The following is a 16,957-nucleotide window of genomic DNA, read 5'->3' on the forward strand; positions in this document are numbered from 1 at the left end:
GCTCGATGCGTTTTAGCACAGTACATTGGCCAGTGTGTTGATTGTACCACTGTGACTTAACACCAGGACTGCAAAGGCAGAGAGAGGTTTAAGAAGAGAAACACCTCTCCGGGTGAGTAACTGAAGACAAAAATGGGTGCACAGGAGTGGACAGAAACACACAGAACTGAGGAGATTACAGATCTGTAGCTGTTTGGGCAGGTCTTTCTGAATTGCCCTGATGACAATTCTGGCTTCCAGAGGATAGGCACAGGTGAAATATAAAGCCATCTTTAATTCTGTGCTAAGCTTCTATAGGCAACAGGGAAGACTTTCACCGGTGAAGTGGCACCGGTACACCGCTGCAGGATCCAGAACCAGATTATGTCACGCGTGACACCAGGGAGCATAGGACTTTCTGAGATAGATATGAAGTCAATAGGAAATTGCAGTACCCAAGGAAATCCTGGAAACAGAATTAGCCTCGCAAACAGCACAGGACTGCCTTGAAACTAATGTCATTTTATGCCTTATTTTCAACAGTACAGCACCAAAACCACTGAGCTTTGCAAAAAAAAAAAAAAATCCATCAACTTCAACTCTGCTGGCTAATCCTTAAATAATATATCACACAGAGAGAAGTTTATTACTGCAAAGTAGAAGTTTATCTTTAAAACAATGACACAAACTTATCAAGGGTGTAAACACCATCTCTAGAGTGACATTTAATACAATTGAATTTATAGCAACTTTAGGGCTCCACAGGGAGATCTAATCCAGATTCTCTCATGGAAAAGTAAACAGCTTGCCAAAAGAATAGATAAATCTCTTGCAAAGGTTTTGATTTAGTTCATCCGGTATTTCTTGGTTTGCTCTATATTTCAGTAAGAATAGAAGTACCTTTCCCAGTCCCAAATCACTGAGCAGACTTTGCTTGCTTTCAAAGAGATTACTGTGTGTGACACGGGCTTGTTATGTATTTATGCATAAAATATACTTCACAGTTTATTTAGCTATTTTTTATAGATAGAATATCCCACTGAACAGATCAGAAACATTTACCACTTTGTTAAAACTACTTATAAAGTAGTTAAACTTAATCGTTTGAAGAAAAAGTTCCCTTGAGGGCTTTCCACAGATACTTAGCTGTTCTTGTGCTAAAGAGAAAGCTTTTCTAAAGTCACATAGATGTGATCAAGCAGAGCTAGTATAGACACACATAACCCAAATACCTCTCACTGTTTCTCTGTAGGTTTCCCTTATTGCCCTTCCATTGTGCCAGAATACCTATATACAGTTAATTGCAATTAAATTTAGAAATATACAGTGCAACAGGCTGTTTAAAGTCAGCTATCCACCTAAGCACTTTACTGAATTGTCCTAACAATGAACCAGAAATTTTTTCTACTTCTGTGTTTCTTTCCTATTGCTATACCCTTTTGCTAACTGGTAGCAATATGATAAAAGTCAAATGGTCTTAATTTGTAGTTCATTTAGCACAAAAATGTTTTATTCAGAGCACAAGACACCATTTGGCTTATATGGCATAAGCTGCTCATAACATGAAAATTTGCTATGATATTTGACCTAGGTCAATGTATATTCCAAAGAACTGATCAAGTCTACCAACAAAGCATGCAAATAGCTGTAGCCTGTAGCGATAGGAAACACACAGCAAGCTATATGTGCTCAAAGTTTCAGTTTCAAAGGTGCAGAGATTATAAGCCTCTTGGGTTGGAATGGATGTCAGCACAGACATTTAGCCTGACACAGATATAAAATAAAGACTTGCTGCTTCATGACAAGGGCTGGCCGACTCTTTCACTATTTATTTTTGTTGCTGCATTCTGGATTCAAAGAAAACAGCAGAACAATCTTAGCCTAAACTCTCCTCTATTGGCATCTAACAGAGGCAGGCAGTGTGGGGTTTCTTTGTTGTTTTCTCTTTTCTTTTCCCTTCACATTTTGCAAACACCCAGCGGTTTAGATAGCTAAACTTGAAGATAAAATAAGGAATGCTGTGCTGGATTCTTTCTTGGCACAATAGTATTTCTCTCAATTTGGTAACAGTCACATTTGGAGAGATACAGTCTGACTAGAACTGAATCAAATATTTGTAAGGAAAACTAAAGCTACAGCTTTCTGATTTTTTTACATACCAAAGGCCAGACTAGGCTTTCTGAGCAGAACAGAGATTTGATGAATAGTTTGGAGAAGTCTAACATGGGCCAATTTATGATTGTTGCACTGAAAATCTGAGAACACTTGCAACTATTTATGGTTCCTAGTCTTCAGTGCAGTGTTACTGCTTTAGCACTAGTAGTTTCTATACCACTTCCTTCAAGATGTTCATTTTATATTAAATGTAAAACTGAAATTGAAAATACATGAGCAGAAATGAAAACTACACAAAATGAAAAAAAGATTACTTTCTTACAATTGCAGTTGTGCATGTTTGGTTCTAAAAAGATACTTTTTTTGTGCCTAAGAATGCTCTTGCATGCCTTGTTTCTGTGCAGTCTGGCTTTGGCAAATTCTGCTGGAAGAAATATTATCAAGAGAAATTGAGTATTTTAAAAAGAGATAAATTCTACCTCCAGCAAACTGTGGATACTATTTCAGTGTTACTTGCCATGTGTTCCATGTACCAGTAGACATATTTAAAAGAGCAAAGGATAATCCACAAAAAATATCCCAAACGTACTTAAAACTTTACCCACACCCATTAAATACCTACTACAAAGTATAATCAGAAGCCAACTCCTCCTGCTTTCAGAGACTACATGAATCATAACTTCTCTATGTAGGTACCTTTTGTTCATCAAGATGTTGAATATTTTGTTTCTCAAATTAACACTTCTACTACAGTGGCTTTATACATAACAGCTTGACGCATAACGTAATTGAAGACTCAAAACCAAAATGGGGTTGGGACTGAATGGTGTTTGTATCAGGATTGCCAGCATTACAGTCTGGAAACTCGCAGTCATCCCACAGATTAAATGCAGTGTCTACAGTGAGAAAATATGTCTGAAAAAGGAGACAGCTCCTAGCTAAAAGTATTTTAAGATAAAAATCTGCCCTATAATCAATTTTTTCCCAGAAGGTTTATTTTCAAAAAAACCCCAAACTGATACCACTTCTCAATACATTCTCATTTTCATTTTTTTTCCCAAATAATAAAAAAGCCCTGCATCCCCCTTTTTGTTTTTCTTTTTCCTTTTTCCTCATAAAAGATGAGAAAGAAAAGAAAGGGGAGAGGTGAGGACAAGTGAAAACTGTTCTGCTTTCAATCCGCGGACTGTGCGAGCTCTCAGCATGCGTTCAGGATTATTTTATGGACTGGCACCTTGGTCCAGTCCCACTTTTGCTCATTTCAGTTAGGAAAAGAACCAAACCTACTCACTTCGTCATCCTCTCTCCAAACGAACCACCTCGGGAGCCTGTTCCGCCCCACGGAGCTGCCTGCCCAGCAGCGGGCGTTCTGGCCAAGCCCACGTCCCTGCCGACACGCCGACCCACGGGCCGTGCTCGGGCACCGCGAGCACACGTGGAGCTCACACTCGGCAAACGAACGCGAGCTTGAGGGCAGCCTCCGTGGGAACACAGGATAAGGCGTGCACCCAGAAACCACGTCCCGCATTCACAACCCAGTTCTTTAGCTAAGAGGCAACAGCGACATTTCCCTAAAGGATGCTTAGATTCATGACTTATGGGACTGAGATTAATTTACGAGCTCAAAACAACTACTGCCCAGTGATGCCTCCTTTCCCTTCCCAAAGGGAAAATCATATCAGCATATTTATCCAAAACCAGAAAGCAACCTTAATTCATATCATTTCCAATTATTTAAGCACGTCCTTAATCCATTCATTAACTCCTTGTACGAGTAGTTCAAATGAGTGAAACTTTTCACTATTGCTGAAAGCCCCTTTTTAATGAAACAAATGCCAAGTGTTTCTCTCTTTAAGGAAAGTAAATAGCAAATAGTAAAGTACCTCTTTATGGGAAATTCCACTCATATTTTGATGTGCTTCAGTTCTTTATGTGGATTGTGAGAATGAAGATAGTACCTTTTGTTATGTCTATGATAGCCCATAAAAGAATGGCATTTTTAAACAGCCAGGCTCTTTAAGATACCATAAATGAATTAAGCTAAACATGAGCTATCTAGGGTTTCCAATGGAGAAAGGGGATCTACACAGTTATAGAATAACAATGACACTACTGTGTGTAATGGCTCTCCTGGTGTGCTCACGACGCAGCAAGGCCCTGCTGGGGCCACCTCTGCAAATACTGAATACATAACATACTCTGAGTGCCAGCCAGACTAAACGCCAAGCGACTCACAAATTAAATATCACTCTATGTGAAGCTCCTTACATTGCCATTTTGAGTACAGACTGCTCAGGGATGTGTCCCAAGTCCAGTTCAATAGTCGCCTGCAAACCCGCGTTGCTGCTACGTGATGACAGTGAAGTAAGAAAATGTGATGTGAGTTGACAGCTGAAATTTTATAGTGATCAACAATTTGTATCAAACCTCCAGCCATTAGAGAAGTCTTATTTTAGTGAAGTATTGGTAGAGAAGCCAGAAAATCCACACACGTCAGACGGGACGTTTCAAGAGCTCTGTGTTAGGGCAGAGGTATGCTGGCAGGACTGCACATGTGAATTTGTTTTTCCATTGATCACAATGTAAGAATGCCAAATATTATTACTGAGCCACTTGCTTAATACATTCAGAATATTAGTCTCCAATGCCCCAATTATGGGCCTGGTACCTTCACTTAAAAACAAACTCAGACAGGGAACAAGTATTCTTAATGTTAAGGAACAAGAAGGGGGGGGGGGGGGGGGGAAGGTATTTTTCAGTGCATTATCCTGCAAAGCTTGCAGACCACTTTCAGGGCAAACTTTAGTTAAACCAGCAGGAACTCTTCTTAGCTAACTCTAAGAAGGACATCTCCATGGGAGATAGAGGCTCTGTGGTTCAGGGGAAATATTCCCAGTAGCCACAGACTGAATCCAAAATTCAGTCACAGCATTGCACATGCTCTTCAGCTTCCTCCTGACAAGCTGCCTGAATCTCGGCAAACATTCATATAAAGAGCTTAAATAAAGTTCAAACTACCCCAGATGAACTACAGTGCCACCTGCTCCAATTCGCCCTTACACCATTAGCAAAACAGCAAATGGAACTGCTGCTGGCCACTAGTCACTGTGGCTTGATGGTCCATTAGAGAGAAAAACCGTGATCCCTCCACTAGACACTCCTGGTACAGAGGTTGCTCGCTTTGAACAAGATGCAATCCGCTAGCAGACCTTCTACACTTGAGACCTGAAGTTGCCGAGATGGGAGATGAAAAGCTGTTCAATGGGAATGGAGTTATTCAAAGTTTCTGAAGTCTGAAAAACTCCATTAATCCCACAGAAAATCTTCCACTAAGCCAGCTAGGACTAAAGCTTGTTGTCATGTCAAAAAAAGGCAGTTTCATTGAAAAAAACCTTCAATCCCACTCGCCTCCACCCAGCATCATAATTTTAGGTTTCAAAGTTAATACACGTTATTTACTGCCACAGAAAACTACTTGAAAAGCCTAAAATTATTTGAAAACTGCTGTAGGAAAAATATGAGTTCACATTTTCAAACTTCATGGGAAAAAACTTGTTCAGTAGTGCAGAATAAATAGGTAGCAAACCTGATAGATTTTAGCAAAGATGAAACTGATAGGAGTCTGCAGAAATGGGTTGAAGCATTCTCTCCCCCTTTTTTTTTTGGTATTTATAATGCAAAATTTTCATGACAATAGAAAATTCGAGTATTCTTTATAAAATGCCATTCTACAGTGATAAGACTAAATTTTACAGAGTAATTCTGAACAGTTAACAAAGAAAAAGAAAAAAAAAAACACGAAACAACGCAGACCTCTTCATGTGGGATGTACAAGATGCTCCATGAAAAAAACAAAACAACTTGTTTCAGGTAGTCTTATCTGACAAATCAGTAATGATTTGTAACAGACATTCAGCTTTACATTTGTAAGATAAAACAGGAGACCCTCACTTAGCAGTGCCTCTCCCATTTCTGCTAGGGAAGAGGCTTTTAGCTGATGTCTTGTGCATTTTAGTTTCCATACAAGCATAGCCTTTTGCAGTAACGTATACCATGTTCCAAATCACATAAAATCCCCATTAAATGTAAAACTGTAGCTATTGGCCCTGCAGGAGACTGCAGTGCTGGGCAACACTTCCTACTCGCAATGGGCAACTCCATCATTCAGGGATATAAGTTAAAAGGGGTTTTTTTTCCTTTTTAGAATAATGCTTTTCCCTCTTTTTTCTGTAGACTTGATACTTCTGCACATTTGGTCCCATTTTCAAGACGAAGAAACTTCAACTTGCACTTTTTGCATGCACTAACAAAGAGCATCGAAGGCTCGGTTCCCTAAGTAGCAAAGCCTTCCTGTGCGACATCCAGAGCTCTCCAGTCCCATCCTCCCCAGCCATACTGGAGGGAACAAGGCTGAGCGCTCAAAGGACTCCTGTCCGAGTTTGTATCAGTCATAGGAATAATCTACCCTGGCACGTGCCAAAGCAGTCCTGCAAGAGTAGCTGGCCTCAGTTTGCAGGTTGAACAGCCTTAAACCCCTAAAAGAAGGTGGCTCTGTGCATGCTGCCTACTGGGAACAGACCCTGGCCCGTCAACCCCGAGCCACACAGGTATGGTCCTCGGGAAGGTACGAGCTGGCCGGTGCTCAGAGTGCAACAGGGACCTGCGTAGACAGTCCTACCGTGTCCTGGCACTGCTTAATTAATTAGCACAGACATAGCCTCCGTGTCTTTCTGGCCAGTTTATAAGCAATCATATTGCTTCTCCACTTCTTGTACGTTTTGTTGCTTTGGCTGTGCTGGGCCAGATTTACTGTGAAGCGTTTGTGTGCACATGTAGTGGATCCTCATCACCGGTGATATTTTAACGGTCCCCTTAACACAAATAATATTTCTCAGCTGTCAACATACGTTTATTTATTAGATTCATAATCTCATTGCACAGTAAATGTCTGTGTCAAGCAAGTGGCAAATCTCCAGAACTTCAGAGTTTAAGATTTTGTTTGGAAAACTATCCCAAAATGTGGATGTTCACCTACAGTGTACGCAGATTATTTGAGACCTTTGAAACTGCAAAAGCAGGCTGGAAATTTTACAAGATTGTAACTTCTTATAGCATTTCCAAGCTCAGCAATGGATTCCAGCACTGCTTGGAAGTGGACTGCAAAAAAATGAGAGAAATAGTATAAAACTTTGTAATGTCTTCAGGAAAAAACACTATCAGAACAGCCTATTTTGATGCTTATTTTGTCAAACGCAAGTTGTTTTTCAGAACTGAGAGGAAGGGTCAGGGTTTGTTCATTTTCAGGTTTATTTAAGCTGTTTTGATCTCAGCTGCAGCCATCAGGAACTAGAAGGACAGGAGTGCAAGAAAAGAAAATGGTTTAAATCCTGCCAGTTTTCTGTCATTTAGTTTTAAGATCCAGAATCTAAAAATGGTTTCCTTTGCAATGCTAAAGAATTACCTGGGCTGAGCACTGTTGCTGTGAACAAAACTTGGATTAAGAAAGGAAAACAAGCATATTTAAAGCAAACTACCCTGTGCAATTTTAGTATTTAATTGACCAAAACCAAATAGATGAGACAAATGTTGAGAATAGGTGAGGAGGAGAAAAGACAGTCTATTTAAATCTGGCTTTCCCAGAAAAAAGATACAGAGAAAGCAGCCATCAGCCTGGTGGTGGTTCAAACTTCTGTATGGATGTAAAAAGAAATCACAGTTCTGAACATATAAACAAGAAATGATGGACTCAAAATTGTTCCAAAAGGTTGTCGACATAAACTGTCAAGGTGTTTAGATTTCCAATGAATAGACTGAACCAAAAAAAAAGCTGGTCACCATGTTTTCAACTAATTAAAATGGTACCTGGAAGTATTTAATTTTCAGGCAAGATTTTTGTGCAGTGAACAGGGATTTTTACCTGAGAAGATGACAGGAGGAGATAGACACAGACATAAGACTGCCTTTTCTGATCAACAATGGGTGAATATCAGACACAGATTTAAAGTTGTGAATCCTACACCAAGAAGCGTCTCTTTTCTCCCTTTGTAACTTCCACAAGCAAATGTGCATGTTTCTTTCCCTTTTTCCTGCATTAGCCACCTCAAAACTTGCTTCAACACCAACGTTTTAATGGGGGGCTGGGGGTAGGGTGGGCTGTCTGGTTTTTTAGGAGGACAGGTGAACACTTCCAAAAGGAAACATAGAATGAAAGCAAATTCTGAAACCTTGAAAGTTGCGCTGAAATGGAACCATCACTTTTTGGTTAGCCCTACTAAAATAACCCTCTGCTCTTTGGTCAAGCATCACCTGCAACAACAAATTTCACCACTCAAAAGCAACTGGCTCAAAAGAGGTCTTAATCTGAGGACTTCCTTAGCTCTTTCAGTAGAATGTTTGATGGGACTATCAAAAGTAGCTCTAGCAATGCTAAAACTGAAACTGCAGCTAGGCCAATGAATCATCTTTTTCTTCTCTAAAACTTGTTTTTACAGCTTGAAATATTTCTGATGATTGCAGCCATGGGTAGGAATAAAGACACTGGTCACTTCAAAACTTAAGACTGCTTTGATGGAATAAGAGATACTATGAAAATGTAAAATTTAAAAGAGCACTGGTCTCTTGCTGTTATTGACCAAGTACATTATTGGCAATCGTGTCTATTGCCAATCAAAGGAAAAAATATTTAAACATTAGAGGGATGTTTGCATTCATTTAATTGAAAGATTAAAAACAGCTGATTGATGAGGGCATGATGTGTACTTGCTATAAGCAATACTTAAGCTGCATGAGATGTTTAATTCCAAGCCTACATTTGTACTGACACACTATTCACTAATAAATAAACAGCAGATGAGCACTTCTCCAAATTGTAGTTGTTAACTGCAGTAAAATTTGCCAGCATCGCTAAGGACACCTTCAGCAGGGCAATTCAACACATTTTATGGAAAAAATTTCTTGCAGATGACATTGTCAATATGGTAAGAGGAAAAAAACAATAAAGAAAAACACTCAAAACTAATTTCCATAAAAGTGTATAACACTCTAATGTATAAAATGGACAGATAGAAAGTGCACAATAACTCTCTCTGCTGTTCCTGCGTGTAACAAAAGCTTTGGCTCAGGTAGCTTCATTATGTTATCCTTGTTCGCAACAGTAAATAGATCCATCAGCTAATACAATGGCTTATTATGAAAGGGCTGAAGAATGAGCATAGTATTTCACCCAGGCAGAAGATGAGACAGAATGTCTCTTTGAAGCAGTCTTGATGCTTCAGAGGTTTACTGGAGCTAATGGAGAGAGATGATGTGGAAAATTGCCTCCTAGAGGTTGAATCAGTGTGGTTGGTCCCTGGGGTTTTCTCCCCCCCCACCCCCCTCTTTTGGGCAGAGAGAAAGGGAAAGTAAATCTTTATGACCACCGCTATTCTTACATTTTAGAAAGAAGATCATTGTGTTGGGAATCATCCTACACTTCAGTAAGGAACTGTGTTCTCTAGCACCAGGCTACTATAAAAATGAAAAAATTTAACTGTGAATACTTCCCAAGTATTGGAACTGAAGTGCTACGGTTGCATGTTACACAGTTTCTCTAAACAGAGAGCAGAAGTGAAAGAGTGGATAACGTAGGTAGAAGTAGCCTATGAGGGCCCTTCTAAGCATTACAAACCTTTTTTTTTTTTCCTTTTTTTCTTTTTTCCTCTTCCCCCCCACCCCTGCCCAGACTAAATGATTGCAGTTAGGAAACAGAAGACTGAATTTGGCCATCTCTAACTCAAAATACCAAACTGCAGTAGACAAGAAACCTCAGGAGATAACTATCTTGAGAATTACTCTGAGCCTGCCAATGATATGGCCCTTCAGAACAAGAACCTAACCTTGCAATTTCCTTAATAGTGACTCATTATAGCATAAATGGGTGGAGGAGTCATACTTTTGCTGATGGAAGAAGATTAATTAATCCTTAGGTAGCATATTGTTATAGAATTAACAGGATGGATTTCAACCTACTTGCTTTTAGAAACCCCTTCAAGTACAGGACTCTTAAATACAAAGACATTTTCAAAAAGTATTTAGTCTATTATTTTTCATTATGGTCAAGAGAAACTTTGATTTGCTCACCTTTGCAGTTGCCCCGGTAGGCTATTTCCAGCTGAGGGTCTTTGCATTTTGCTCGTTGAAATTCACACCGGGACAGAAAAGTTCTTCCATCAGATGCACAAAGTGATTTCTGAGGGGAACCTGCACAGTCCAGGCTGCATTCTCTGTCTTTGTCTTGGTCCACTCTCAAAAACTAGAAAAAATAAATTAATGCTGTAGGAATGCTCTCCCCATGCAGAAAACTGGTCTGTGATCCCCTTCCCCAGGGAAGACATACAAGTATTACCCAAAACTGAAAAGCAAGCTCTGCCTTTTTAGCCTATTCAAATACTAGCTGATTCATCATATCTGGGGTTATCCAGCTGGTGCTTTGAAGTGGTAGTGATTGCAACATTTCTGTAACATACACTAAATCCACTATCACATTTAGGAAATCTCTGAATCTCCTTCAACCATTATGAAGCTGGGAACAGCAGCTTGGAGTCTTTAGAGCAAAAACAGTGAATGGCAAAAATATTCTTCACAACAAAAATGAGACAGCTATGGAAACTTGTCTATTTTATTAGCTATGTATTAACTAGTCTACAATAACAAGCTGAAAAGTCTGTTCTAAGATCCAAATAGGATTATTAACATCGATACTCATCTAAAGTTGTACCCATAACATCTCCAATGGCCTCAGTGCAAGAGGTCTGACGAGAAAATGAGCGAGGTAGGAGAATCTTATGAAGCACCTTATGAACACAACAGATCACTTATTCTTGCAATGCTCATATTCAAAATCTAAAGACTTATCAACAAAACAGAAATTTCAGATACATTTTATAGAAATATTTGTATTTGTGCATATGCTTGCCTATAAAAATACATGCCAAGATTGAAAAGGGAAATGTTATAAGCTTGCAGTTTTTCCAGTGAGACCATTCTTACAACATGCACAATGGAGTCCTGCACTTGGGTCATGACAACCCCATGCAGCGCTACAGGCTTGGGGAAGAGTGGCTGGAAAGCTGCCCAGCAGAGAAAGACCTGGGGGTGCTGGTTGACAGCAGCTGAATAGGAGCCAGCAGTGTGCCCAGGTGGCCAAGAAGGCCAACGGCATCCTGGCTTGTATCAGAAATAGCATGGCCAGCAAGAGCAGGGAAGTGATCATCCCCCCTGTACTCAGCACTGGTGAGACTGCACCTCCAATACTGCGTTCAGTTTTGGGCCTCTCGCTACAAGAAGGACATTGAGGTGCTGGAGCGTGTCCAGAGAAGGGCAGCAAAGCTGGTGAGGGGCCTGGAGCACAAGTCTTATGAGGATCAGCTGAGGGAACTGGGGTTGTTTAGTCTGGAGAAAAGGAGGCTGAGGGGAGACCTCATCGCTCTCTACAACTACCTGAAAGGAGCTTGTAGTAAGGTGGGGGTTGGTGTCTTCTCCCAAGTAACAAGCAATAGGACAAGAGGAAATGGCCTCAAGTTGCACCAGGGGAGGTTTAGATTGGATATTAGGAAAAATTTCTTCACCAAAAGGGTTGTCAAGCACTGGAACAGGCTGCCCAGGGAAGTGGTGGAATCGCCATCCCTGGAGGTATTTAAAAGACATGTGAATGTGGTGCTTAGGGACATGGTTTCGCGCTGGCCTTGGTAGTGCTAGGTTAACGGTTGGACTTGATGATCTTAAAGGTCTTTTCCAACCTAAACGATGCTATGATGATTCTATGAGGCTCAGCTGCCATTCCAAAGTGCCCCACCATGGATGAGCAGAAAAGACAAAACCTGAAACAGGCTATGTGTTATGTGCAAAACAGTCCGGAGCCAAATAATTTCATTTAATTTGTTACCAACCACAAAAAACTTCTGACTGCTGTGTAGAGCATCGTCTGAGCCCTGGCATGCGTTGCCCATGACTACAAACCCCCAGGGGTGTCCCTGCCCCAGCATGGGTTGCCCACAGGCCACAGTCCCTGGGGACTGTCCTTGCACCAGTGTGGCTCACTCATGGGCTACAGTATTTTTTTTCTGGACTGTCACAGGGCTGTTCATGTCCTCCTCTCACACTGGAGAGCCCTGTGAAGTCCCTGCTGCACAAACCCTGTTGGTTCTGCCCATTGCACCACACATTCCCCCTTTCTCAGAAATTCCATCTCATCTTCTCCAGAAGACAGTGAGAGGCTATAGGCTGACAGAAGTAATTTAGGTTGTTCCCATTATGAATTTCAAGAGACGCTCCCCTTTCTAGACTGCCACAAAGCCACACCGAAACTGTTTTAACTGTTCATCCCTCCACCGCCAAGACTGCAGGCAAGGCTCGTAAGTTTGGCATCATCCTTGGCACTGTGAAAAGCAGGAGCTGCTCACCCTGAAACATGCTGCCAAAAACTCACCGGTTCTGATGTGGCTGCATGCCTGCCAAAAACAAAGACAGCCAAAACCAAAGCTAGTTCTTTATCTTCTGAGCTCCTGAAAAGCAGGGACTAGGGAGGAGGTGAACTCAGTAAGTCCTCAGATGAATCTGTCTATCCTTTTGCTGTTTCTAAATAAGCACAAAACTAAGCAAGGCATATAGCTACCAGGAGATAATCATTCTCCTAAGCATTAGGAGGTGCCTCAGAAAAGGTCTTCATCCAGCTAAAGCACTGGATTCATTGCTGCTACCTCATCATCATAAACCTCGAGTACAAAAAATTTTGAACTTCAGATTAGAAATTGAGACTACTAGGAGCAAAATGTCAAGAAAAAAAAGAGGACAGAGTAGTATTTGAACAGGGAATAGTAGTACAAGCTAAACAAATCAGAAAACATTTGCTACATACAGTTTCCCTGCATTTTATTACACAAAAAAAAATGTATGGAGTCATAAATCTCCATAATCTTCATACTTAAACTGTGGTCTATTTGCATTTCCTATCACTTAACGTGAAGAAATGCAGACGTCTTTCTGGAGAGTATGCTTGAAAATGGAGAGACAATCTCAAAGGTATCACTTTAAAATAATAGTCATATGGTAGGATTTTGACCAGAATTTTTATATTTTAGTGGTGCAGTAACGTAAAAAGGAAAGCTTCCTTTTCCTGACATTTCTGAGCAATTTTTCATTTTTAACAATAATTAGCTTTAGAAGCAAATTATACACAAATTACACACAATCCCCAAAAACCTTTGGTCCTGGAATTTAGCCATAGAGCTCCAAAAGTGGAGAAGAGATGTTCCTTTTCCCCCCATTTCGGTGCTGTTTTGCAGATCCTTCTTGCTGCCAGAAATTAATAATTAGCTGAGCTAAGTGGGAAGGGAGAAAAACTGACGTCATCTCCCTTCACCTGCAAAACGAACAACAGCGAAGACAGGCTTCCATGATGCTGACCACTCTCCAAATTCTGTGGTCTCCAGGGCCTGCCCCGGTGCCCCAATGAGCTGCAGCACGGGGGCCCCAGGGAGGTCCTCCAAGCCTCCCTTTCTCGCCTGGGAGGCATCTGCAGGACTCTGAAAAAGATTTTCCAAGGAAAAATGGACCACATGGGGCCTCTGGCAGAAAAATTGGATCCAGTCCCCTGCTCTGCCTCAGACTTCCCCTGTGGATTTGATGATGGCAAGTCAAGTGATCTCCCTCTTCCTATTTTGTGAAGTAAGGATCTGAGTACAGCCTTTCTCTGTGTGTAAGACTACCCCTCTGTAATGGCTAGGCACTTTGCCACCCTTAATTTATCCTCCGCAACATCCCCGTTGAGCAGAGAATTATTTTTCAAAAGCACAGGAAGGCTTCGTGACCCACAGAAAAGCATGTGGTAGATCAGGGAACTGAACCCAGGCACCAGGAAAAAAAAAAAAAAAAAAAAAATCACACACAGCAACAGTCTAGCCTCTGTCCCATTTTTCTCCCAGACTTTCCTCATCTTTTCTGTTTTGAGTTGTTGCAGGAGTTAAGATGGGTATGCCTGATCACAGTGGACAAACCACAGTAACACAGTGGACAGAAAATCCCCTTAATCGTCTGAGGAACAAAATCCACTCCCTTGAGAGCGTGATAGTTCACAGATAAAGCTATATTTTAAAGGGCATTTATCCAAAGAGTTCTATTTAAGTATTTTATTATTTCAAAGCCTTAGAGGAGATTAGGGTAAATTATGGGTTCAAGGATATTCAAGCAACCTGGAAAAGCAGAGGATGAAGACATACCCGGGAGACAAAACCACTTGAATAGCTTGTTGGTTAGCCAAACCTCACTGGAGAATTTGGGTTGCACATTTAAACAGTTTCCACCAACCTAGTGTAACTGAGGGATTTAGGAGCAGGAAGGACAAAAAGGCAAGCAACTGCGAGAAAAGACAGCATACAAGAGAGACTAGCAAATGTACCTACAAAAAACAGACAGAAAGTATGTGACTGACATTTGGAAAATACTCCATTGTCATCTTTACTACAGCACCGTAAGATGATACAAGTCCAAATCAGCATTGCTTGCTCACATGGAGCAGGAATGCCAAAAGAATCAATAAATTTATGGCAAAAGCAATAGAAATGCTGGAACAAGCAAGGGCTATGGGATTTCTCATGGGATTTGCTATTTGTTTAAACAGGAACAAGCAGAGTCAGTGACACAAAAACTGGGATCACACTGATGCACATCTTAGAGCTGTACTTCCCTGTAAAAATATTCCTTTTGATTAAAATAGGACAGTTTAGAGACAAAGATGGTTCTAGATGGACCAGAAGGCAACTCACCCTGAACACTGGCTCATCTCTTTATGTCTTTAAGTTCATTTAACAAACAAATCTGTTACTGTACAAACATGTGATTCACTGAAAGACAAGCTTAAAGCAACATTCCTGTTGAATGCTCGTAGCAACTGAGATTAAGCCAACAATAGTTGGCCAACCTGAGGTAGAACTATTTTGAACAACCAGCAAAAACTGGACAATTATGGTTAAACCCTATTAAAAAGCAAACCACTTTTAATAGAGAGGTGTTCCTGCCCCTAATAGTACAGAAACCAGCCTAGTCACGTTTCAGAAAATTGTTTTCCACTACAAATTTGAGCTTATTCTACAAACTAACAGGCTTGACTCCTCAACTAGAGTTGCTTTAACTTATCTCTCACTTTACATTTTAATATCACAAAAAAATTTTAAAGTCTCCAATTTATTTCAGTCTTTCCAAAGTATTATACTTTACAACACCCAATTTCCCAGGGGCCTACTATTCTATACCAGGCACTGCTTTAAATTCCCAGGTAGTATTTCTGAGAAGAACGATAATGGGATTATGTCAGAAAAATTATTGATTAAGTTTACCTTGGTTAATAAAACCAAAGTCACTATAAACTGCATGTACCCACTTCACAGATATAAACATTGATAAAATATTATTTACTGTCATGTGTTTCAGGCATCACAGAATTCCAGTATTTTCCTTCACTGTCTCACACACCAAAGGCTCTTAATAGTTGAAATGTGCCCCCCTATACCGCTGGCAGTCCCAGTGATCTTTCCTCTGCCTGTTACTGGAGTTTGGTAAAACTAGAATTGTCAGAGTATGTAGTAGTCTGCTACACTTTATCTTTCATCTTTGTTTTCGTCACTGGTCCCACATCTGGGCTGTGGATGGTCAGGATGCTTATTTCCTCAACCACAAGCAACATGGTGCAGTCTATGAGAAAGTTTTTCCAATACCTCAAGAGTAGGCATCCAATGGTTTCTTTACTGTGCTATTAAACCATTTATCAAGATAACATGTCCATAAACTTGTTCACTGCTATGGCATAACACATATCTTCTCTTCACCTTAGGCTATCCACTCTTATGCAGGGGTTCAGCGTCATTCCCTCTGGTCCACATTCTGCCATCGCATCACTTCTAGGGCTGAGGAGGTCTTCAAGTGGAACCGAGTCACTTGCACATGTGGACATTTTCAGCGCACAAACCTGTGATCCCACCCTCCATAGAGCAGAGCAACTCTTTTTCCACCTAAGCAGATCACAGATTACACCGGGAGAAAAATGATGCGTGGCAAGAGAGTCAACAACTGGAAACATCTACAAGCTAAATTGCCAGTGCAAGAAAGCAGAAGAGTCGAGACCACTGGTGCAGTGTGGTCATGGGGAGCGCAGACATCTCTCTCCATTGGAGGAAAAGCTGACGACAGATGTACTTAGGCTGAGGCGTAAAGATTAGTTATTGAATCTGGCTCACAACCTTTTAAACATTTCACAATATAGTGCACAGCTGTGGATTGTCTTTGGTCAGAGGCCACTGTCTGATTGATCTGAGCAAGGCAGGGGAGTGTTCCCCAACTTTTTTTTTTTTAATTTGGGACAGCTTATCTCTAAGAAAGTTTACTTGCAGTCCTGTAGAGACATCCTTAATACAAACAGGCTGCACACAAAGCATAACTCATAACTATGCTAAACCTATTTTTACTTTGCCCTAATGTAAGTTTTCCTACTACAGCTGAAGACCCAGAAGCTGCTGCTTTTCTGGCTGTGAGAGAAACTCCATCCTCTTCTGGGAGATCAGGTTGGAGTCTGTGCACTAGGAAAAAGAAAGACCTTCAGGTTCATGGATTTGGATTGTTCAGAGGTTTTCAACCTTTCTTCAATTTATAGACCCCTTCAATTTCCACTGGACCTATATACCCTCCACTGACACTAGGGATTTAGACATACTGACAACAGGTTTTTATTCTGTTACCTTTTGGGGACCCCTTATAACTGCTATACAGACTTTCCCTCTGACCAAGTGAAAACTACCACTTCAGAATCCAAAATGAATCTCAAGCTTGCTTGCAA

At 40.7% G+C, this 16,957-nt stretch overlaps 1 protein-coding gene across 3 annotated transcripts in view; it reads right to left on the minus strand.

Annotated features, from left to right (window-relative positions):
- Positions 1-16,957, minus strand: part of SMOC2 (SPARC related modular calcium binding 2) — a 149,391-nt gene that overhangs the window by 92,428 nt on the left and 40,006 nt on the right. For all 3 annotated transcript variants that reach the window (XM_069800820.1, XM_069800818.1, XM_069800821.1), the window contains exon 2: positions 10,213-10,384. In XM_069800820.1, coding sequence (XP_069656921.1) covers positions 10,213-10,384 — 172 coding nt within the window. The remainder of the gene's footprint in view (positions 1-10,212; positions 10,385-16,957) is intronic.

This window comes from Haliaeetus albicilla, chromosome 13 (assembly GCF_947461875.1).
Source record: "Haliaeetus albicilla chromosome 13, bHalAlb1.1, whole genome shotgun sequence".
NCBI lineage: Eukaryota > Metazoa > Chordata > Aves > Accipitriformes > Accipitridae > Haliaeetus > Haliaeetus albicilla.